The 22082-nt window shown below is 40.0% G+C and overlaps 2 protein-coding genes and 3 long non-coding RNA genes across 6 annotated transcripts; 4 read left to right on the top strand and 1 right to left on the bottom strand.

Annotated features, from left to right (window-relative positions):
- The first annotated feature begins 376 nt into the window (after positions 1-376).
- On the top strand, positions 377-1194 carry LOC124328966. The gene is made up of 3 exons (XR_006916560.1): positions 377-452; positions 528-741; positions 824-1194. It is a non-coding gene; the product is annotated as an uncharacterized LOC124328966 (long non-coding RNA).
- Positions 1195-1606: 412 nt separating this feature from the next.
- Positions 1607-4560, top strand: LOC124328963. The gene is made up of 7 exons (XR_006916558.1): positions 1607-1714; positions 1802-2364; positions 2502-2536; positions 2766-3136; positions 3256-3520; positions 3581-4054; positions 4130-4560. It is a non-coding gene; the product is annotated as an uncharacterized LOC124328963 (long non-coding RNA).
- A 44-nt stretch (positions 4561-4604) lies between these two features.
- On the top strand, positions 4605-5373 carry LOC124328960 (mediator of RNA polymerase II transcription subunit 11-like). Its single transcript, XM_046787811.1, has 4 exons — positions 4605-4751; positions 4822-4906; positions 4964-5104; positions 5167-5373. Exons 2-4 carry the CDS (start codon positions 4822-4824, stop codon positions 5325-5327), a joined length of 387 nt encoding a protein of 128 aa, XP_046643767.1. The 5' UTR covers positions 4605-4751; the 3' UTR covers positions 5328-5373.
- Positions 5374-7061: 1688 nt separating this feature from the next.
- LOC124328969 lies at positions 7062-10693 on the top strand. Its single transcript, XR_006916564.1, has 2 exons — positions 7062-9661; positions 9747-10693. It is a non-coding gene; the product is annotated as an uncharacterized LOC124328969 (long non-coding RNA).
- Positions 10694-11487: 794 nt separating this feature from the next.
- On the bottom strand, positions 11488-14937 carry LOC124328933 (leucine-rich PPR motif-containing protein, mitochondrial-like). Of its 2 annotated transcripts, none has more exons than XM_046787776.1 (10): positions 14673-14937; positions 14479-14584; positions 14283-14416; positions 13758-14224; positions 13431-13684; positions 13184-13375; positions 12831-13125; positions 12337-12752; positions 12038-12269; positions 11488-11889 (listed from the first exon to the last, which is right to left on the bottom strand). In XM_046787776.1, the coding sequence occupies exons 2-10, from the start codon at positions 14484-14486 to the stop codon at positions 11563-11565; spliced, it is 2325 nt and encodes a 774-aa protein (XP_046643732.1). In that variant the 5' UTR covers positions 14487-14584; positions 14673-14937; the 3' UTR covers positions 11488-11562. The 2 variants fall into 2 exon arrangements, with proteins under 2 accessions (XP_046643732.1, XP_046643731.1); XM_046787775.1 differs by having other exon boundaries at positions 14479-14624; positions 14685-14937.
- Between the last annotated feature and the right edge of the window lie 7145 nt (positions 14938-22082).

Raw genomic sequence — 22082 nt, 5'->3', positions numbered from 1 at the left:
GAATTGTTTGTTCAGGATCATATCCCTCATTTTTTCCTAAAGCGCCCCAAACGATATTGTGATAGATTAAGTTAAGAGTGAAAAGCTTTGATGTACCAACTCTCGGAGCAGCCTATACGTTGAGATGTAGTCATGTACCAGAATAACGTAATATAGCGCCGAAGTATTAGTAGGGCACGTAAGATAGCGATATGATATGACCGAGCCAAATGGCGCAGCAAAATGACGATGCAGTCAAATTTTTTTATTTATGCGCTCTTTTTTGGTGCGGTTAATAAAGAAATTTACTGTTTTTGTGACGTCATTATCTTAATTCAACATAAGATTTGCATTAGCTTAGCAACGGAAGCTATAAACCCATTGCAACAAATTGAATTGATAAGCATTTTATATAAAACACTAGTCGCGAAGACAGTATTCTAGCAGTTACTTTCTTGCGATTGTTGGAAAAGGTAAGTTTTGTTTTCTTTTATTATTCAAATTTCAGTCTCAATACATGTAAACCTTCTTTTTAAAATTTGAAATAGACATTTGAAGAATAATAAAACCAATTTTGGAAATGAGAATGGATTTTGCTTGGAGTTACCTCTTGGTTGCACTTATGGTTGTCAGCTGCTCCGCTCTTCCGCAACTTGACAGCAGAAATATTGGGCAATCCCGGGGAGGCGCCATTGCCAACTCCCGTCGGAACATGTCCAGAATATAGTTACAATACAGTATTCCTGTCTGACGCATTTTACTGTGGGTATATGTATAGAGAAAATAAACTTTACATACAATTATTTGTTTTCATAACAATAAAGCGAAATTTTTGATATCTCAGATATTACCATCAATGCTCCAATGGTGTTCCGATTCGTATGAAATGCCCTAGCGGATTACACCGGACTGTTACACTGGACACCGACAGCTATTATTTTCCAACGTGCGATCTTCCAAGCCAAATCAATTCCAACTGTCGCAAGGACACACCCTTTTAAACAAAAGATTCAAATAGTCTAGTCTGAGATAGTGTCAAACGGAAATTTGTTTTTTAATGATTTGAAAACATTTAGATAGAAATAGAATCTAGAAGTCTATTCCATATTTCAGCGGTAATTGATCTGTCAATCTCTGCCCAATAATATGTACCTTTAATAATTAGATTTTTCTTGCTTATCACACAAATACACATATACTTCAGCAATCTAACAAGCATACACATTTTTCCGCTTTTTGTATAATCCAATCTAATTAAAAAATAACGCGTTCATCGTCTTAAACCTGTAACCATCTTACAAAATCTTATCGCATATACAATAAAACAATTTGACCAGATTATTCGACAAGCGAAAAAGACCAGTTATTATGTCATAAGATTTAATTTCATAAAGTTCTCCACCTCAAGCCACAATGCCAGATGAAAATTTTTTTCAAAAGGTACACGAGAACAAATCAAGGAGACGCCCACAGCCAATTACGTCACGCCCTAGAGGTAGGGTTAGAAAATCTAGACTCTTACCTCATACGTCGCACGTGAATAGCCTAAAGCATGCCCAAGGCCGTTTTTTCCCGCTTCAGACGGATTATGTGCTTTATTGGAGACATATAAAAAGGGAGAAAGAGACAAATTAAATCAGTCGAGTGTGTCTCCTCCACACGACATCACCAGCAGTACTTCAGTTGGTCATCCGCTGTATCATCTAGATCAGAGTACTTCAGCTCGCTACTATGGGTAATTATTAAACTTTAATTGCAGTTTAGTTTTTTACTTTAATTCGTATTGGTGGTTTTTTTTTTCTCTTTCTGTACTGTATAGTAGTCATTTACAGCAGCCGCACGTTTGACATGACATCACATCTTCTTCTTTCAGTTTGAGGAGGCCAGCTGGACGAGGTCGTTAACTCTGATTGATTTCGTGTGTGTCTATGTGTGTGAGATTGGTGGTGTGTATGTGCATGGGGCCGGTTTTATCGGAAAAATCGAATCGGCCGAAAATTCAATGTGTTACCGTAGTGTGTGTGTGATCGGTGGCGTGGTGGTGGTAGGAAAGAAACAGAATCAAATATGGCTACCGGGTGGACATCTTCGTCGTTGACGTCTGCCAAGAAGGAAAAATTCCACCACACGAAACTGGACGAGAGCAAGGAATTGCTCAGTTTGTTGTCAATCCTCCGGGCGTTGGATGTTCCGGTGACTGAAGAACAAGCCAGGGCCATTCTCTACCAGTCGGCCAAGACGGGCCTCCAGTGTTCACCAGTGCCAATCCTCGTGAAATGCAGGTGATGAAGTGCTTCGTCGTCAAATAACCGTCTCACCTTTGGATTCATCGCGACGGTCACGTTCACCCGCACTCGTTCCAGGTGGCCGCCGATTCCATCGAAGGTGAGTGTCAACTGTCGTCTGCTCTTCTCCTCCTACCACACACCGTCCATATTATTATTTAAAAAAGAAAAAGAAATGGTTTTTTTTTTTCGAATTGATTTATTCATTTTTTTGTTTTCTGTTGTTCCCTTTTATAGCTGAAAGGCGGACGGTAGCCGAGTGTCAATCACAGGTGAGTTGACTTATCTTCTCTTTCTCTTTTATTTTCTTTTTCCATCCTTCATCTGTCTTTTGGTCTTCTGTTTTTTCTTCTCCCTTGTTCTTTGATCCCCACCGACCAGTCCGACATTCCACACACACACAAGATATGCAAATGAGAGAGAGAGAGAGAAGACTGGAGACCGCGGGAGCGTGTGGATGCGGGTGGACGCACACCTTTTTTATTTTTGAATTATTTTCAGATGGATGAAAAGAGGCCTGTCTTGGCCGACTGGTACCGTCGCGATGAATCCAAAGGTGAGACGGTAATTTGACGACGTAGCACTTCATCACCTGCATTTCACGAGGATTGGCACTCGTGAAACACTCGAGGCCCGTCTTGGCCGACTGGTACAGAATGGCCCAGGCTTGATCTTCAGTCATCGGATCATCCAACGCCTGGAGGATTGACAACAAACTGAGCGATTCCTTGCTCTCGTCCAGTTTCGTGTGGTGGAATTTTTCCTTCTTGGCAGACGTCAACGACGAAGATGTCCCCCCGGTGGCCATCTTTGATTCTGTTTCTTTCCTACTTCCACCACCGCCACCGATCACACACACACTACACACTAAGGTAACACACTGAATTTTCGGCCGATTCGATTTTTCCGATAAAACTGGCCGAAACTGGCACCATGCACATACACACCGTAAGAACGAAATGAAATTAATCAAGGCATTGGTTCTTTTAAGAACGTCGAAGATTTCCGGATTTTGATGATAGGATTCCTCCCGTCAATCGTTATTACTGCGCTGAATTTCCCGGTGCCGATGCTTTTCAGAGCTTTTCTACGATTCGAACGATTGCCACTTTAGAAATTAAGATTACCCTAGCTCGGACCGTACTGCTACGACTGGCCTCTCTTTTGGTACTTGTTCTGACCTTGTACAGCAGTTTACAAAAATCTGGCTTGAATTCTTCTTGCGACTCCGATGGACTAAAACACGCACCGTGCTGGTAATTTTGCTGTTGATTACAATAAAACGGTCATACATATCATCTTTCTATTTTATCTAGGGAGACGTATGTCGGCCAACAACTTTACAGGCTTTGCATCTTCGATGTTTTCGTCACTCTTCATAACGCTGTTGATTGAGCTTCCCTTGTCGTTGATATTTCGGCATTCGGTGCTACCCACTAGTCGCTTGACTTGTGTAGCTAACCCTGAGTTTAATCTAGTCGGAAGCACCCTTGATATGGTTTACAGTCAGTCAATCTGCTGGCTGGGGATGTTTTACTGCCCCGTCTTGCCAATAATTACCACTGTTAAGTGTGTCATTGTTTTCTACGTCAAATATTTCAGTCTACTTGTTTATTCATGTCCACCTTCCCACGTTTATGGTGCATCGAGCTCCACTTCTCTTTTTATGAATGTACTGTTGGTATCTTTCATTTCGTGCGTTTCATCACGTCACTTCATTGCGACCTTCAGTCTCTTATTGTGGACCATTTCGAGGTTTTGATACAGTTTGGTCGGCCATATCCAGTGAGGTAATTCCAACAAATTAGTTTCATCGGGTTTCATTGGTGAATTGAGTTTAATGGTTTTATTTTGGTCCTATTTAGGTGGAAACGTTGTCAGACACGTTGAAAAATTTTCTTTTCTTTTTTGGATCCGCTGGATTCTTCGTACCCGCTATTTTGATTTTACTGGTCGCTCTCTATTATTATCGCTCTAAAGCTGTGGCGAATCGTGCTGTGGTAGAATCACTCACGTCACAACTGATCCTCGAAGCGGAAGATAAACAATTTTTTATTACTAGGTTAACCGCTGTTGGTAAACAGCAATTGCACGTTTGAATACTTTATTGTACACCCCTCAAATTATTATACCCAGATATGCTTGATCGTTAACGTTTTTTCCCTCGTACTCAATAATTTACAGAACGCTAAAGCCAAAGTTTTAATGTACCTACTCCAGCTCAAATTTAGTTAAATGTATTTTATCGGCGTCGAAAGAATCAAAATAATAAAATAAAAAACGGAAACCCTGAAAATTATGTTTCTCAAAATGAATTTCCTGTTTGTTGTGGCTGTTGTTATTGGTGAACAAAATTTTCAGATTGCCGCTAGAGGGTTTCCCAAGCTTGAAATTCGGCTGCTTGCTGCCCCTCTTTGAAAAATATTTCAATTTTCAAGTAAAATTTATACTTGCATTCTTTTACACAAGGTTCAAATTACATAAAAGGTTAGATTTAATATTGGTTGTATTTTATAGTAAGTTATTATGTTACTAAATTTCAAAATGTTCGTTAAAGATGGCCAATTCGTCTATGCCTATCGAGCGTCTTCAAGCCCTCGATAATGTGGAAAAAGAAATCGCAAGTTGCATTCAGAGTGCTGGTATAGAAATGCTGTATTAAATTTGAAAACTCTCAATAATTCATCTTGAAAATGAAGGACAAGCTCTTACGGAACTGAGTAAAGACAAAGCCAGTATGAAACAGGTGGAAAGTCACACATCACTGTTTCTGAAAACCCTCAATCATGTTGAAGGGGAATTGTCAAAACACATAAATTACTTGACCCAAGTTTCAACAGGTATGTTCTTCCTTTTCAGCAATAATTAAAGTAGAATACAATTGTTTCTGTGTATTTTGTAGGGTCACCTCATGAGGGGACATCTTATGGTTCAGTGAAAATGTACAAAACAGCTCGTCATAGAATTGAGCATACTCGTACAAGACTTCAAGATTTGGAGAACCTGAAAAACAGAGCCTTGGCTTCCTCAGTTAGACCAACATCAGCACAAAACAATCCATAATCTTTGTATTATTTCCTGATGTTTTAAATGAATTTTGTACCAATTATATACTTTCTTGCTTACATTTACTTTCAGCGAATTAGATGTATCATAGCCTATCCAAACGCATTTACAGCAAGCAATAAGTTGTCGGAAAAACCTTTATGCTAGGTGTTTGTATACTGAAGCTATACACCACCATGCAATTAATTTGTTGCACATGTGAAGAAGTGACAGATAGATGTCGTCCATGGGAACCGCGGCGATTTCAACACATCATCGTTACGGAAAGAAAACGATCAATACTGGAAGCAGGTTCCTGTTTGCTCACAGTCGCGCTCCGACAACCTACGGGAAAAGATTGTACTCTTTTCGTATAGAGCTGATTTTCTAAAATTTGAAAGTAGAAATTCTCTAAAGTAAACTATGGAATATTTTTTTTTCGAGAAGTTTAGATTCTCAAATTGCGCAGATGGCGTTCATGATACCAGTGGTTCGTAATGATTGGGACGTGTCGATGCGCTCCGGGAAGCCTCGCCCGTCGGGAAAAAACTCACGTAATATTTAATGGGCAGCAGGTAAGAGTTATTTTCAATCACTTGATATGGATTCCTTTTAAACATTGAGCGAAGCCAAGCAAATGCTGTTATTTCTACTACGTAAGAACAAATTTTATCATAAGCGGAGGACGCATATTTGAAATTTACACTCGTACAAACTTGTTGATTTAGCAACGTTTATGCAATCTTTTCTGTTTTGAGATTTAAGCTACTCATTTTCTGACTGGAGGACGACAAGGTCGTATTGTGCTTTTTCATCAATAGAAATTTCCGTATTAATTAACGTTTCAATAGGTTTTAAAAACTAGTTATCATATTTGCAACAGAATTCAGCGGTGTAATAAAAATTTCTGCCAAGCTCCAGCAGAGAGTGATGAGAATGATGTGGCCGAGCCGGCGGCGGCCTCCTCTTTGCCATTTAATGTTGTCTGCTGATGAGAGATCAAAGAAACTGGCACTCGGGAACAAAACCGTTTGTCCCCATTTACCTTGATACTATATGCCACTATTTAGGGAATTTAGTCAGATAACCCGCCTGGCAGTAGTAGTAGTTTCGACTAATAATAAGTTGCTGCATTTATCATCAGCCGCGCAATTGCCGACAAGTTGAATAACGTTAATTGAACATTTCAAAGTTCCAAGCCTTTTATCTAATGTCGTGACGCGTTAGACGGGCCATCATCGTGTACTACCAACTAGTACTTGGCATCTCGAACGGTGAAAACTTGTCAGTCCTTGAAAAGAGGGTGAGGAGCGCAGCAGACTGTGCTCATCTGTGATGATGACGTCATCCTCTTGTATTATACACAAAAGTCGTTGGGGGAATAAAGTCTAAAGCGCCAAGAGGCAGAGAGCTCTGCGGGCAAATGCAGTCTGAACACAAGTACTCCTACTCCTCTCAGCTCCTGAGTCCTGCGATGCTCTTGAAGAGAAACGAAACAATAAATTGTTTATTTGTTCTGCAAAGTCTTGACCGGCTCTCTCTTTCCACTAGAGCGCAAACGTCGAAAATACTTTTTACTCCGTTCCCGTCTCCGCCGTGTAGACTAAAAATAAAACGCCCGCCAAAGTTGCCCGCGTCCTATATTCATCATATAGCCCTGCACTATATTACCAGCACACTCTGCCTGCTGCTGCTGCTATACACTGCACCACTACCGCCACTTGTATTTTTAAGGTACCTACCTATACACTACACTATACACAGTGTGTGTAGTACGTACTATATTCAAACAAATATAACTGTCGACCGCACAGCGTGCAGCAGCTCTCTATTCGCTGAAGTAATAATGTTGTTGCCGTTATTTCGGGCTGCGCGCCCATAACTCGCCTAAAGTTTCTTTTTTCGCCCCACTTTACATGATTACAAATCCATCGGCTCTCCCCCCCACACGTAGCGGAAGAGTTGTCATCATTCATGTCCGTGTTGGTTAAATTTAGTTGGCGGAGGACTTTAAGTGGACGAAAGCGCCTTGAGGATGTCGCGGAGTTTGGAAAGTTGAGCGCAATATTGATTGCCCCTTTTTGATCCCCGGCTACATAATCAAATAACTGGGCGTCCCGTCTTTTTGTCGTCGCTTTGATCAGAACTTGTTTGATTCCCCTAAACTTGCCCAATTGGTGACAAATCCAATATCAACTCTCTCTCTCTCTGTGTGTGTGTGTGTGTGTGTACAAGAATAGACGAACAAGTTTCCAGGACGAGAGATATGTATAGAATTCCTTTTTTAGACTTTTTGCTCGTATATTATTACGACTTCCGTAGAAATCCGAGCGTATTATTCTGTTAGAAAGTATTACTCTGCTCATCTATTGGTGCTGTACTGGGATGGATGAGAGGGCACCACGGAGCACCCAGTGACCGTCATCTTTTATTTGTTTGGCCGACTACCAACTTCAATTTTCTTTTCTTTTGCCGTCCCTTTTTGAGGGTTTCCGCGAACAAGATTTGACGTTGAGTCATTGATTGCACTTGACGGAAATCGAATAGAGAGGCTGCTAGTCCTGCTGCGAAACTCGACCTTTTTTCCCGCCGAGATTGCAGAAATGCGGCCACACTCGACGGCGGCCAAAGAAATGGCCAGGCTATAACGTAGCGTGAGCCTTTTTTTCTCGTCCGTGATTGGAAAATCGGAAGATGGACGCGGATGTGTCGTCTCGTTCTTTTTTCCTGGATTTTCCCGACCTGCACGACGACGGATATGATGTTCGATCGAATTGAATTGAATGTTATATGTGTACCACGGCTTCTTTTCTTGATCAAGAATATCGATCCAAGCTGGAAAAAAAATAAAATAATGATTTCCAGTTATTTCTTTATAACGAAGACGTGATGACTTTCAATCGACCGGATCTAATAATTGTAGTGCGGCGACTCTGCCAGTCCCGCTCGATGATGTATTTCAATCAGCGGGAATCCGAATCGCATCATTACCCGAAGAAGAAAATAAAAATCGACGCCGCCGCCGCCCCCGGAGCGTCGGCAACTTGCGTGCGTGCTGTCAGCTGCTGGCGGATTCGGTTTCACCTTCTCATAGCAGACACATCCCACTCGCGTCTAAACCCATCGGCATATTTACGGAGACTGATGGAAGACATATGCGGCACACGTGCCCAGCACACGACGCCGGCCAAACTCTTTCAACGGCTGACAATGATTCGATCCCGTTCATCTTTCTTTCGTGCTGATTTTTCGGCTTTCTTTTTCTCACGCTTCATTCAGAGATGATAAACTTGCGTCACGTATAGAATCAGGGCCATATTTTTAGCATTTCTCAGCGACGTCAATGCTGGCATTTTGCGTATGAAATATCTTTGCAGCGAAGCCAAGTGACGACGACGACCTACACAATTTCGGTCGTCCTTCACGCGGACCCGTGACCGGGTCATGATGAATGGCGTCCAGTAACTAAGGAGATTCCTGGAATCGGAAATTCCTCCGCATTTCCATTGCTAGGCACTCAATTAGGAAAGCCAGTACACTGTGTATATCCATCATCCAATGAAAAATGGCATTCTGGGATCGTCCACGGCTGAGATTCTTTTCCAATCCTGTGGGTTTCGCGCGTGACACAAGTCGTGCGGAATGATATAGACTCGGCTGGATCGGATCAGACGCACTGGACCGAACCGGACCGTACATGTGTGTTCAAACGGTGCGGCCCGATCCCAGAATAGAGCAGCTGTTTGTTCTCAACCGAGGACACACTATATATGCAGTCGAGTCTCGATGTGGAACCGACACAGGCGAAATGCACCGGACGAGATGCTGGTGAACCTTGAATTATATACACATGTTCCTCTGCTGTTTAGTTTAGGAATTGCTCTGCCGAGAATTACTGCCCCCCGAGCGATATTATGACAATAAAACAATGTAAGATTCAACAATGCCGTTCATCAATGACAAAGCTTTGATTCGATTATTTCTATTGAATGTTCGTCATCAGTCATTTACGGCTGGCATCGTCCACAAGTTTCTTTCGTATGTAGCCCACGTATATCGACGGTCATTGCCGTAGCGAATGCTTTCTCTCTTATCATGCTGGCGACTACCGTCTTCCATCTGATGTGTGGAATGGAGTGTTGTACATGGGATTATTGTACACAAACAGTTGCCATGTGGAATTGCCTGGTACGGAGACTGTCTGGTCGTGGCGTATATACATCTATCGGTCATCGACTTCTGCTTGTAGTCCTTCCGTCCTTCCTTCCCAGCGGAAATGTATGTAGCACCGGGCCAACTGCCAAATTCAAAGGAGGAGACTATGTTGACTGTTAGTTATATGAATAGACGGCGTAAATATTTTGCAATTGCTGACTCTGAATCATTAATTTCCTATTTTCTATTTTATTTTTTCTCTCTCTTTTCTCCTTTTTGTAGTGCGCAAGGAAAATGAACTGCAGACGATCACTTCCATTTCCAGCAACGGGGACATGAACAGCACAACCGGCAGCACCGGTTTATTGTCTCAACAGTCGACCAGCCAATTGGGGACGATTCTAAATGCAACAACGACGGCGATACCCGGCATCATCATCGGCACCCTCACAGCAGCAGCAGCCAACAGTTCGACGATGAATTCGATATAATTCCGTCTAGCTATCCGCCTGCCATAGATTCGAAAAATAAAAAAAGGAAGAAATGAATTCGTCCATCGCCGCCAACAACCTCTTCTCCTCCCACCAAGAAAATTAAAAAAAGAGAAAAGTCCACCACTGTTACCAGTTGTCGTCGTCTCGTCAAACTGATTTACAAATAATTGAATTATCAAAACAAACAATGAACTGAAACCAATTGTAGCTATGATTAATTATGACTGTTACTTGATTACGTAAAAGATAAAATTTGAACGCGAGTGAGAACAACAGCAGCTTACACCGTATATATTCTTCGTCTCAATTTGTTCTCTTCCAATATAATATGCTGTTCATTAAAAAAAAAAGGAAAATTGGAAATTGTATTTGTCGTCTAATGGATCCCAGCTCCCCGAAAATTCCTTTCCCTTTATCTCTTCTCTGTCTTCTTCTCGTTCCCCTTTCCATCATCCATCGTACACCCATCCACCGCTGACTATTTACATGTTTTTGTTTCAAAAAATGAGTAAGAGCGAAAGAAGAAGAGGGATATCATTCGGTGCTGCCCACAGGAATAAACGGGGCGCCTGCGATGATTGCAGCTCGAGCATTCAGAGATTTCTGGGTAGAAGAAAAGAATGAAAAGATTCGATGAAGAAACAACATCGTTATTCGTTTGTCGCAGACCTTGTTTGTATAACCTAGTCGTTGCTGACGTTGTTTATTTGTAAAATATAAACCATTTTACCCCCAGTCCATGTTAAAAGAACTGAAGCGAAAAAGAGAATGGAGCAAAGAAGGAAAGAAAGAAAAAGTTACAAGGCAAAAAGAAAAAAAAAAACTACGAACTCTTTTTTTCCCCTTTTTGGTCTCTTTTATTGTTTGTAATCAGTTGGTGGCCGCGTGTGCTGGTGATAATGTCGGGGACGGATTGTGTCTGTCGTTATTCCGGCTCAGCATGCAGCTTCAAGAAACGGAACAACAATATGATATACAGACCATCCATGTGCAGGGCTCGCTCTGTTGGCTGCTGTTGCCATAACAAAACAGCATGTACTAACAATTCAACCAAAATGCCGTTTGGAAAGAAAACACGCTGTAACTTTTATATCCACGTGGAAACTATAACGAACGGGGGGGGGGGGGAAGAATTGAGTTAACAATATCAAACATTTCAGCCGGACAGAATAAATGGTCCTCGACCCCAACAAATCACGTCGAACCATACGCCGACTTAAACAGACTGACTGGGCTGGCTGTCGACGATATCGGGAAATAAATGACCCAATGTTTTCCTTCTTGCTCCCGACGGCAGTTCTTCCAAGGTTCGAGCCATTTGTATCGATCGAGCAACGTATATCTGTGTTTGCCCAGCACCTAAATAATATACTACGGCGGTATTGAGATCCGCCGAAGGAAATGAGGCTTTGACGCCAAGTTTTCTCATTTCGTACAGCGTAATCCATCCACCCGGAAACTCATCAACCTGTGATAAATCACACATACCTTTTCGATAAACTTTTCTCTATAGGCGAGTTGGGAAGAAGAACGTAGAAACAACTATTTATTTCATATCAAACGACTTATTTTGCTACATGTCCAAGGTAACTCGTGTAGTCTCATCATGAACTCATTTGGTCGCTTGGGGGAACGGAGAACGGGACCAACATTTTTTTGGTTGTCAAAAAGTCGCCCAAACGGCGTAAAAAGCCGGAATCAGGAACTAGGTCGCCTTCTTCTTGCATCAAAGTCCAGACGTTGGTAGCTCTTTTCGGATCGTCGACTTTGATGCATGCCGCTAATAAATGATTGTACAACATGTGGCGGTCCACGTTGAAAACGTTCTTGGTGATTTTCACCAAATTCTCGAGTTCGTCAATTTTTTTCCTCCGCACGTAGAAGGCGCAGACATTGTCCAGCCGACTGTTGACGATGCGCAGTCCAGGAGTCTACAAGAAATGTCGCCCCCAAGAGAAAAATTCAAAGATTAAATTAGAATAGACTGTTCTCGTGGTAGGTGTACTTGAGAGACTACAACTATTTCTGGAACTTATTTATAGACTATCTAAATATAAATATAGGCACATTTATATATACCTCGAGGACGTTTTTTGCATCTCTGACTCGTTGACAGCTTAAAAAAGCCAGCGAGAGATCAAAGAGACTATTCTTCTCCCCGTGGACTGCAGTGTTCATTCTCATAAGTCGGTCAAGTCTTGTCGTGTCGTCTTTTTCAATCAAATTGGCGGCTAATTGCGTGTTCCAGGGCGTGGTGCGTCGCTCTTTCGTCCAACGATCAAACTCATCCAGAGCGCTGTCCAAATCATCTCTAACATAAAGTTTAATTAGTTTGGACGCTGAAATGAAATGTAAACAGTTTCAGGCTATACACGTACCGAACGACATGAACTTTGACCAGTGAACCTAATAAGGCTCTGCTCATTTTCAAGGCTTTCGATTGTTCCAGACAGTCGAATATTTTCTGTATAGTTTCGACATTCCCGTTTTCAGCAGCGGCGTCCATCAGTCGTATGGCACTTGCATTGACTAATCTCGTCAACTCTATATTTTCAGTCACCCGTGGATCAATTTTCAATTTTTCCAGGACACGAATGGCATCGTCTATGCGGCCTACTTTCAATAGACGGGCAGAAAGAATCATGATTTTAGAAGGCAGGACGATCAAATCGGGATTCATATGCATTCGGGAAAATACGTCGAGGGCCTCGTCCAAACGTCCATGATGGCCGTACAAATCGATTAGCAAGAGATTCAATCCGTCCGAAAAAGGAACATTATGGGCATCCAGCTCCTGTGTCATCAATGCACATTCATAAGATGAATCACGAATTGATTCAGGAAAAAAAGTTGAAAAAAAAAAAAAAAAAACCTTTCTGACTGCTAATGCTTCATCTAATTTACGCTCTCGTGCGAATGTTCGGAATTTGGCGATGTTTTTCTCGACCTGGCTAATGGTCGCCAACTGAAGGCGCCTTGGCGTGGGATTCAACGGTACAGGAATTAACTTTCCCGAGGTGAGCTCTGCCAAGAGATCAACGGCAGCCGAAGTCATCTTGCCTTCCGATGCCTTGTCACGTACAAATTGGGCCACGCTCAGAGAGATAGTCAATCCCTGATCTTTTAGAGCTTTTAAAAGAGGCTCAATTACTTCCAGCTGTCCGGACCTTGAAAGACAGAAATAGTTGAGATGGGATTCAAAAAACAAACAAAAATACATCTTACGGTGTTTGATCGCAAATCTCTTTCAGAACGGACCCAATTATTTGGCTGGATAATTCCATCGCTTCGTTTTTCGTCTCATCTTCTTCCCCGTCTGGCAGTAGAGAATTCATCAGTCTGGCAAGTCCCGTAGCATTTTGAGATTTAACATAGGCAGTGGCGATATCTTCGTACAACCTCAAGTTCATACTGATGCTATAACGGGAAAGGATTATAGCATGCTTTTCTACAACACTTTGTAAAAACTTACTAAAATGTTGATGTGATCCGAATGGCTTCATTAAAATCTAGGGAAGCCAAACTCTTTTGCAAAAGTGCAACTGAAATGACTGGGAAAGACAACCTGGCTGAACGCAATTTTTGCAACAAAGTCTGACTATCTCCTGCCAAGTGAGGCAAAATATGTTTGTTGATCGTTTGCACGTTGGGGTATAGACGGATGGCGGCCATTTTACGAAGTGTATCTATTAGTTTCTTTTCTCCTCCGCTCAGCATACCCGAAGCCTAATATTAAACCAAAAAAGTTGCAATTTTAGAAATTAATTAAATCTAGATAATTTTTTTTTAGTTGACTTGCCAGAATAGCTCCTAAAGAGTTTGCAAAGCTACCGCCATCCCTGATCTCGTTTAAGAGCGGATCGACAAGTTCGATCCTTTCAAAAATGTTTGCTGCTTCAAGTGCTATAAAAAATGCGCGACTGTTCTTCTCAGTTTGAACCAACTTACGACAAAATTCCACTATTTTATCTGATGAGCAATTCGTTTTGACTATGTGCCGGATAAAAAATCGGCCGGACCCTGGCACTTTACCATCGATTGTTCTTTTTGGTTTCATACTCAGCAAGATTTTGAAAGCTTCGTTCTCTTTGCGTTGTGTCACTAATTGCAAGATAATGTTCACACATGATCGGTTGTAGTCACGATCCTTTCTCATTCGGTTCAACAGAATATCCACCGCTTCAGAGTGCCCGTGTACAGCAGCTTTATACAGAGCAGCAAGGAGATCTCCATCACTGAATGATATATTCATCTTCTTCCAATTTTCTATTGTAAAAATTATTACGAAGATGAATACAAACATAACACTAATGAGGTTACCCACCAAGGGAGGAAGAAATAGCAAAGCATATTCCAAATTTGGCGTAACCTTTTAACAATTCTCTATAGGTTTCCGTGTCGGGCGTCAAGCCTTTCGCCGACATGGAACTGATTATGCTTTTGGCACCTTCCCAATCTCTGAAATGTTAAAAAATAATCGCATCACGACACCCTGTTTGAATAAAAGATGTAATCCATACCCCATCATAGAATGACCCGTCACGATGGCGTTGTAAGTTCGATAATCTATCACCAATTCTTTGTGCTTCAAGATATTAAGAATTTTTTTTGCTCCTTCCAGATCTCCTTTTTGAGTGTAAGCAATCAAAAGTCTTTGATATGTTACCTATGTTTTACACATTATTATACGATAATACGAGGAAATAAATCAGACCTATGAATATACTCGATCGGGTTGAATTTCACGTTCAATCATAGTTGACAGAAACCTCAGAGGATTGAATGAATGCTCATTTTCTAAATATATCCTTAGCAAAGAATTGAAGTGATTAATGTCCAGTGGGACTTCAAAATTCAACAATAATTCCCATATTTTCTGGACAAGATTGTTTCTTTCCTCCAAGAGTTCTTCTGGGAGGAGGTTGCCACAGCATCGAATGAGATAAAGACCTTGGCTACTTGTAATTGTCTCTAAAATAAAAACCAAAACCAAAAACACATATTGAAAACAAAAAAAGAAACTGAATTTTAATCAGGTCAAATAAGATTACAGTTAATCATTTCGGCAGTTAGCTGTTATAATAGCGCATTTAATAATGAAATAAGATTTATTTTAAAATGTTTGCCTGTTGTATTTAACCACTGGGGCACTGGTTAGTTTTACGGAATCCAATAGAGTTGCCGTTAGAGGGGTCTGGATTACGGACTCCAATAGGCGCGACCTTTTTTTTATTTGCTATTCGAAATTTTATTCTAAATTTTATTCGTATTCGTTATTCGTTATTCTATTCGAAAATTCGAATAAAAACCTTAGATTTATTCGTATTCGTTATTCGTCGAATAAATGAAGGTTATTCGTTATTCGAGCTACGTTCGAATAACGAAAAACCTTATTCGACAGAACACTGATATTTATACTTAAAAAAAAATTCACTGACTGATTTTTTGAATTTCTGTTACAATAGATTCTAAATCTTCTTTGTTTGAATTTTTACTTAATTTTGCTTACAAATTTGGGTGTAGAAAAAAAAAGTTTTATGTGACACCCTCTTCCTTATGAATAAAGCCCCCACTACAGTGTTGCACGATTGAATTAAACAAATTGCACAACACTGTTGTGAGGGCTCTATTCATAGGGAAAAGGGTGTCACTTAAAACTTTTTTTTCCCATCTGGGGAAGAGGTAAGGTAGCGAAGGCCGAAAGGTTAGGTTAGTTACGGTACATAGACAGTGAAGTTACGGGAGGTAGCAGAATCAATTTGACCATCAGGCGCCAAACTTCGAGGAATATGTACTAGAGTGAAAGCCGTCCATTTTATTTTAGCCGCTTGCATCGGCACAGTTAGTGATGGCAGTTTTGTTATACCAATTGCCTAGCCGTCGCCAGATGGGGGTTTTAGCACAGACAGGGCCAACAGGGTAACTATAATCATGTGGCATCGTTGTGTCCGATTTTGTAGCAGACGACAATTACTGTTGAGTCGCTGTCATTTCATCACCGCATTAGGTACAGAGAGGATCTGATTGAAGATTCTCAGGGGCATTATTAAATCAGCGTGATCAGCGTTGCTTAATGAAAATACGTTTCGGCAAATGCTCTTAAGAAACAATAAATATTTCAAGGGAGCCAATTTAAATAGAGTATCTGCAAGTTTTCGCTTTGCTGCAGGGTCTTTTAGAGATTGCCTGAAAAAAAACAAACATAATTAGTAAAACATTTATAGCTTACTTGCAAATAATTGAAAAATTACCCAAGAAAAATTTCTCTGGCTAATTCCAACATTTTCCAAGCTTGATCAGCCATGGAATATCCAAGGGACAGCCAAGGGCCAAAGGCCAATCGAAAAAATAATCAACTGTGTCTTCTAAATCCTTTCCCTCCTCACTTTCATCTTCACTCTCAGACTTTTCTTTTTCCCCTTCGACAGTGATATTACCCCCTTGCGCACTTTCCAGCAATGGCGATTTCTGACTAATTCTGTTCTTAAATTTTGTGTTTCTTCCGGAAGAGGAGCAGCAGTTAGACGAAACGTTGCACGAGGTACGGGCAGCCGAGATCGAAAAGAAAGCTGAGCAGCTTGCTGAACTGGCCCCGCAACATGTACAATCGCTTGCCCAACATGCCCAACAGACGCTAAAGACAAATAAGGGCGTGGAATCACAAGGGGAATGACCAAGTAAACTAAAAACCATACCTGAACGGCGACGTCCAAGCGTATCGTGTTGGGGGGGTGGGGTTGTTTTCCAATTCCATGAAGGCTTCAATTTCTTGGCGATTTCTGACTAATTCTGTTCTTAAATTTTGTGTTTCTTCCGGAAGAGGAGCAGCAGTTAGACGAAACGTTGCACGAGGTACGGGCAGCCGAGATCGAAAAGAAAGCTGAGCAGCTTGCTGAACTGGCCCCGCAACATGTACAATCGCTTGCCCAACATGCCCAACAGACGCTAAAGACAAATAAGGGCGTGGAATCACAAGGGGAATGACCAAGTAAACTAAAAATTATACCTGAACGGCGACGTCCGTCGTCGACGTCCGTCCGACGTCCGTCGTGTCTGTGCGGTTTCTGATAGTTATTTTTATTATGACAAATGTATCAACATTTTTTGGCTCAAGAAATAGAAACTTAGGAATTAATTTCGTTGCTTTCTTTTGATATTTTTGTCAACTGACAAGTGAGAAAGGGTGAAATTTACTAGACTTTCTCTTCGTCTTGGTCCACTTCCTCTAACTTTTCCATCGTAATTTTGATCAATTTCTTGCATAAAATTGGTAAAGATTCTCTTAAAAAGCTTCTGCAGGGTCTTTTTTAAGATTGCCTGAAAAAAAAACGAAAAAAAAAACACAATAATTAGAAAAACATTTATAGCACAAATAATTTAAACACTACCTAAGATAAATTTCTTTAGCCAATCCAGCATATCCCAAGCGCAATCAAGCCATGCAATATCAAAGGGACAGCCATCATCATTGGAAACATAATCAACTGTGTATTCAAAATCTCCCATCCCTCCGCATAATTTTACTTTTTTGTTTAATCGTGAGGCAGACTTCACACAAACACCCACGAAATTCCTGCACGGCATAAACAAAACAACAGTTTGAGTTTGATAAAGTAGGTGCCGGTGGCCATGGCTTGTTGCCACTGGTTACAGCTTATGGGCCGTCTTACGTTCCTTACACATCTTTGCTTCATTTTTAAACACGAAAACAGTATATCCACTTTGGGTTAATTGTGAGTTGGTGAGATAATACATAACTCGGAATTTCATTTTTTTAGGACTTGTTGTTTAATTGGAAAGATTACGGGTATTCGATCGTGTTGCCAAAACAGTACCGGTCATCGTCCGAGGTAGCAACAATCGCGTCTTAGAAGAGGCTGCGTGATCTCTTCAGGATGTTCTGTCTGGAAGTGATTCCTATGACGTTGGCCAAAAACGCAGATCTTATCCCTATCACAACCGTGACTGATTTGAGGAACAAAGACGCCTGCGGGTTCAAGTCATCCGGTATTGACGGTCACATGGTATTATGGAATAATGATTCTTTTCCATTTAAATGCTTGAAAGATGTTAAATGTTTATGTTATTTAAGATGCTAATACTAACATGCTGGACGAAGGAGTTGTACAGCCTGTTCTATTGAGTATTGACCACCATTGCGATCACTTTGGCTTCGAAAACCATCCGTTCCATTCTTAAGATCGACGACATCGTATGTTTCGAGTGTAGAATGAATATGGCTGATCTGTAAAAACTATAAGAATCTTTTTTTTTTCATTGTTGCGTCAACTCTCTGTACTGAGGCATGTTCTAGCTATAGTTTGACACCAACGAATCACCCGGCCTAATCTTGTTTTTTGATTTAGTATACCGCTCTCTTGTTCGCCGCTATTGTTTCTTCTTTAATATGAAGATGTGCTTGGTATACTCTTTTCTTCGAACTGGGGGATTTTAGCAGATTTCAGAGTGAGAAATCACTTCAATAAACCTCCCAAGAACATTGGCCACTTACATTACTATTATGAACCCTAAAGGTCGATAAAAAATACCTTAAGAACTCGAGTTTTATTTAGTGACGAGGTCAACAAATACGAAAAAATGACTGAAATTGGACCTAGGGTACCTTTGGGGAAGTGTTAAAAGCTCGCAAAAAAAAAAATTTAGCTCTAATAAAGTGCTTATAAAAATGAGAAAGGGGTGCTAATATTTATTGGTAACAAATGTTTTTTTCTTATATAACTTAGAAATGTCTTTTGTCCCTTGCTTGACAATATCGTAGTCAAGCAAATCAAATCTTTGACGCCCACGACCATGAAAGCATTTGAACGTAAGCGATCTGTCTTCACAATTTATTTTATCAATTTCCCTGAAAAATAAAATATATCTGCATAAATGACGAAATTTCCGCACGGCATTTACACAAAAACAGTAAACCCACTTTGGGTTCTCTCAACTGGGTTCTCAGCACATCCAATATTAACTTATTTATCTTCAGTTGTAGTGCCCTCGGACAAAGTCCCCTATGGGCAAGCAAACCACAAACACTTGAAGAGTTTTGTTCACACAGCTATCTTTCCAATCCAGGGACAAAAGCTAATTCAGGATGAGCTTCCTTCTACAAAATCACTAAGTTTATTCAACAGGTGAATTTTGCTTCTGTAATTCTATTTACGATATATGAAGCTGGTTTTCACTAGAAGATCTTTGTTCACACAGCTCACTTTCCAATCTTGGCACTGCAGCTGATTCAGAATAATGAGCTGCTTCCATCAACAGTTTCCTATAAACAAAATCACAGCATTTATTCAACAGGCTATTTTTATCCTGTGATTCTACTAACAATATGTGAAAATTCTGGTTTTTAATAAAAAAATCCATGCTTTCCTTTTTCTGTGCAAGAAGTTATATTTAAGAAAATCTTCTTACGAGAAATAATGAAGAAGCTAGGCAACTATTTAATAAACTAAATGTTGAATGTTTAAAATTAGGAATTTTTTTCGATTCGAATCTCAAAATTCCAGTTTGGAAACAAGACAGTTCTAAACGTAAGGAAAACATTACAACGAATATACCATAAGCACTTGAGCAGCACTTATTGCTACAATTGTCGATGTTTTGAATTTGTGTTTTGATGCAAGATTAAAAAACTTCCCAGTTGTTAGGTTCCAGAAATCTGTAAACACAATCATCAGAAATCAATATCGTAAGTAGATTTACAGGATCAAAACTAAATATTAATATGGAATACTGTAAGTACGATGATTCATATCATGACATTGATCTTCAGTTATTTGACTAAATAAGATTTTAGTGTTGAATAGAAAAGATAAATATAAATTTTTCGAAGATGTACAAAGAGGCAATTTAAATTAATACTTTGTGGTTCTATGGGCCATCTAATGCTGGAAAGAGTTTGATTGCTAATAAGATTGTGCAATCAGCAAGATTTATTTTAATATTATGGACTTTGACGAAAGGACTTATTTTCCATTAAAAAACGCACCAGGCAAACTAGACATATTTATTAATGCACCTGATATTGGGGAACGAAGAACAGAATTAGTTAAAAATATTACCGAAGGACAAGATATAGCAATTACTGTGATAAATCAGAGAGAATTTACTTTACCACACCATAAGTTTTTTGTTCAAATAAGACGCTATACCTTTTTTGTATGCAAGAAGCATCAGCTATAATGAATAAATGTTACTTATATCGGTGTCCACCAGTTTCGGCACTTTTTTTCGGCACTTCGATTTCGTCGTTTTCGGCACCCTATGCAAACCACACTTCCTCGATTATGAAAAAATATTGTCCATTTCGGCACCAAATTTGACCGTTTCGGCACCAATTTCGATCGTTTCGGCACCAACTTCAACCGTTTCGGCACCCCATGCAAACCATACGTCCTAGAACATGAAAAACTATTGTTTGTTTCGGCAAATCGAAAATAATAGAGGGAAGAGAATAGGGGAGAACAAAGGGGTCCGGTGGTTTTCCCTCTTCTATTCTTCCCCTGGGGCAGGATTCGCTCCACGCGACGTGAGAAGAAAAATCAACATTTAATGAAAAATCGGAAAAATCAGCGTATCATTAGAAAAATTTTAAAATTTGTCCAAATGTAGTCAACTATGTCGTCTACCGTTGGTAAAAGTTTCAAGTAAAAATTGATTAATTTCAATTTTTTATGATTTTTTAACTAGTATACACTTTAGCTTGAAACATATGGCGAGCGCGCCGATGTTTCCAAACTTAATGTCCAGCGCTTTGGGGATAAAGTTCAATTTACTAAAATCTGAAAAAAAATCATGGTGAAAGAAAATTCTTTCCTCACCAAGAAGATTTTTTAAAATTTGCTTTGCGATAACTCAAACGTGAGTTATCGCGAAAAAAGGGAGACACATTGGCCCGTAAGCCGCCGTGTTAGAAGCGCGGAAACACTAGCCGTGTTTCCAAACCTTGTGAGGGTACTGTGCCACTTTATTAAAAAATAGATTGGATGACGCACGAAATCCTCCAACATTACTTTTTTGTTTTTTATTATCCAATTTACTAACATCCCGAGTCATCGCTAGTCTAACGAGTGGTGGGGTAAAGCATCAGCACTCCAATTTGGGGTCCAGAGTTCGAATCCAGAAAAGTTTTAAATTTTTAGCGTGCCGTACCCGTGGTACTAGACTATACGCAGAATAGAAAAAGGAAAAGAGTTTCAAAATGTGGTGTTAAAATTTTGACAAAATGTTATTAAAATCCAATAAATAAATCTAATAATAAATACAATAAATACAATAGTGCCGAAACGGAAAAACATAGTGCCGAAACGGAAAAATATAGTGCCGAAACGTAAAAACACACACGCCTGGCAACCCTCCCAAAAACATAACGCCTGGAACTTAATCTGGCGGTGGTGCCGAAAAAGTCAAACACAGTGCCGAAAACGACAAAAACAGTGCCGAAAACGACGAAATCGAAGTGCCGAAAGAAAGTGCCGAAACAGGTGGCAACCCTTATATCTATACTTTTAAAACAAGTGACGAACTCATTGATTGTAAAAAGAAACTTCATTAACTACTTTGGTTGAGATTCTTTGAGAAAGAACCATTAGATTTAACGAAACAATTGTTAAACTCAGCAATTTTCCATAGAAATCTTAAAAGTAAAATAATGATAATTTGAATATTTTACTGTGAGCTAATTTGAAATTGACAAGTAAACCGTTTAATACTGTGCATTTATCTGTGAAACCATCTTGTGAATTGTGTGAATTATTTGAGAAGATATATCATGTGGTTTTCCAACACATCTTAAAATTTTTTTAAAATAGAATATTCAGAATATTTACCAGCACCAGTTTATCCATTGAACCCTAATTTTGGAATAGTTCTTCATACCATATCCACCATAAGGACACTGAACTGTTGTGTCATCCCATACCTCTTCTAGTCAACGTGGTGCTTTCATTAATCGTCTCAATATTCTGCGTTGATTGATGTACAGACATTTTTCAAAATTTTCTGTCCGTAATCTAGACAATATTGTACTTTCATTGATTGACAATCTATTGGTGCAGTATAATCCAACCGAATCCAACTCAAAAGTTCCTTGGACAACAAAATCAATTGG

Source organism: Daphnia pulicaria, chromosome 3, assembly GCF_021234035.1.
Source record: "Daphnia pulicaria isolate SC F1-1A chromosome 3, SC_F0-13Bv2, whole genome shotgun sequence".
Classification (NCBI taxonomy): Eukaryota; Metazoa; Arthropoda; class Branchiopoda; order Diplostraca; family Daphniidae; genus Daphnia; species Daphnia pulicaria.
Note: the sequence above shows the minus strand (reverse complement) of the source record. Positions and strands in the feature narration are given on the sequence as shown.

Excerpts from the sequence above, each read along its gene's own strand:
- LOC124328960 (XM_046787811.1), top strand. The coding sequence starts at position 4,822 with ATGGCCAATTCGTCTATGCCTATCGAGCGTCTTCAAGCCCTCGATAAT. Across the intron at positions 4,907-4,963 it reads AAGTTGCATTCAGAGTGCTG|GACAAGCTCTTACGGAACTG; the intron begins GTATAGAAATGC and ends TTGAAAATGAAG. Across the intron at positions 5,105-5,166 it reads CTTGACCCAAGTTTCAACAG|GGTCACCTCATGAGGGGACA; the intron begins GTATGTTCTTCC and ends TGTATTTTGTAG.
- LOC124328933 (XM_046787775.1), bottom strand. The coding sequence starts at position 14,714 with ATGATTGAACGTGAAATTCAACCCGATCGA. Across the intron at positions 14,225-14,282 it reads TGCTATTTCTTCCTCCCTTG|AAAATTGGAAGAAGATGAAT; the intron begins GTGGGTAACCTC and ends TTTTTACAATAG. Across the intron at positions 13,685-13,757 it reads ACTCTTTAGGAGCTATTCTG|GCTTCGGGTATGCTGAGCGG; the intron begins GCAAGTCAACTA and ends GTTTAATATTAG.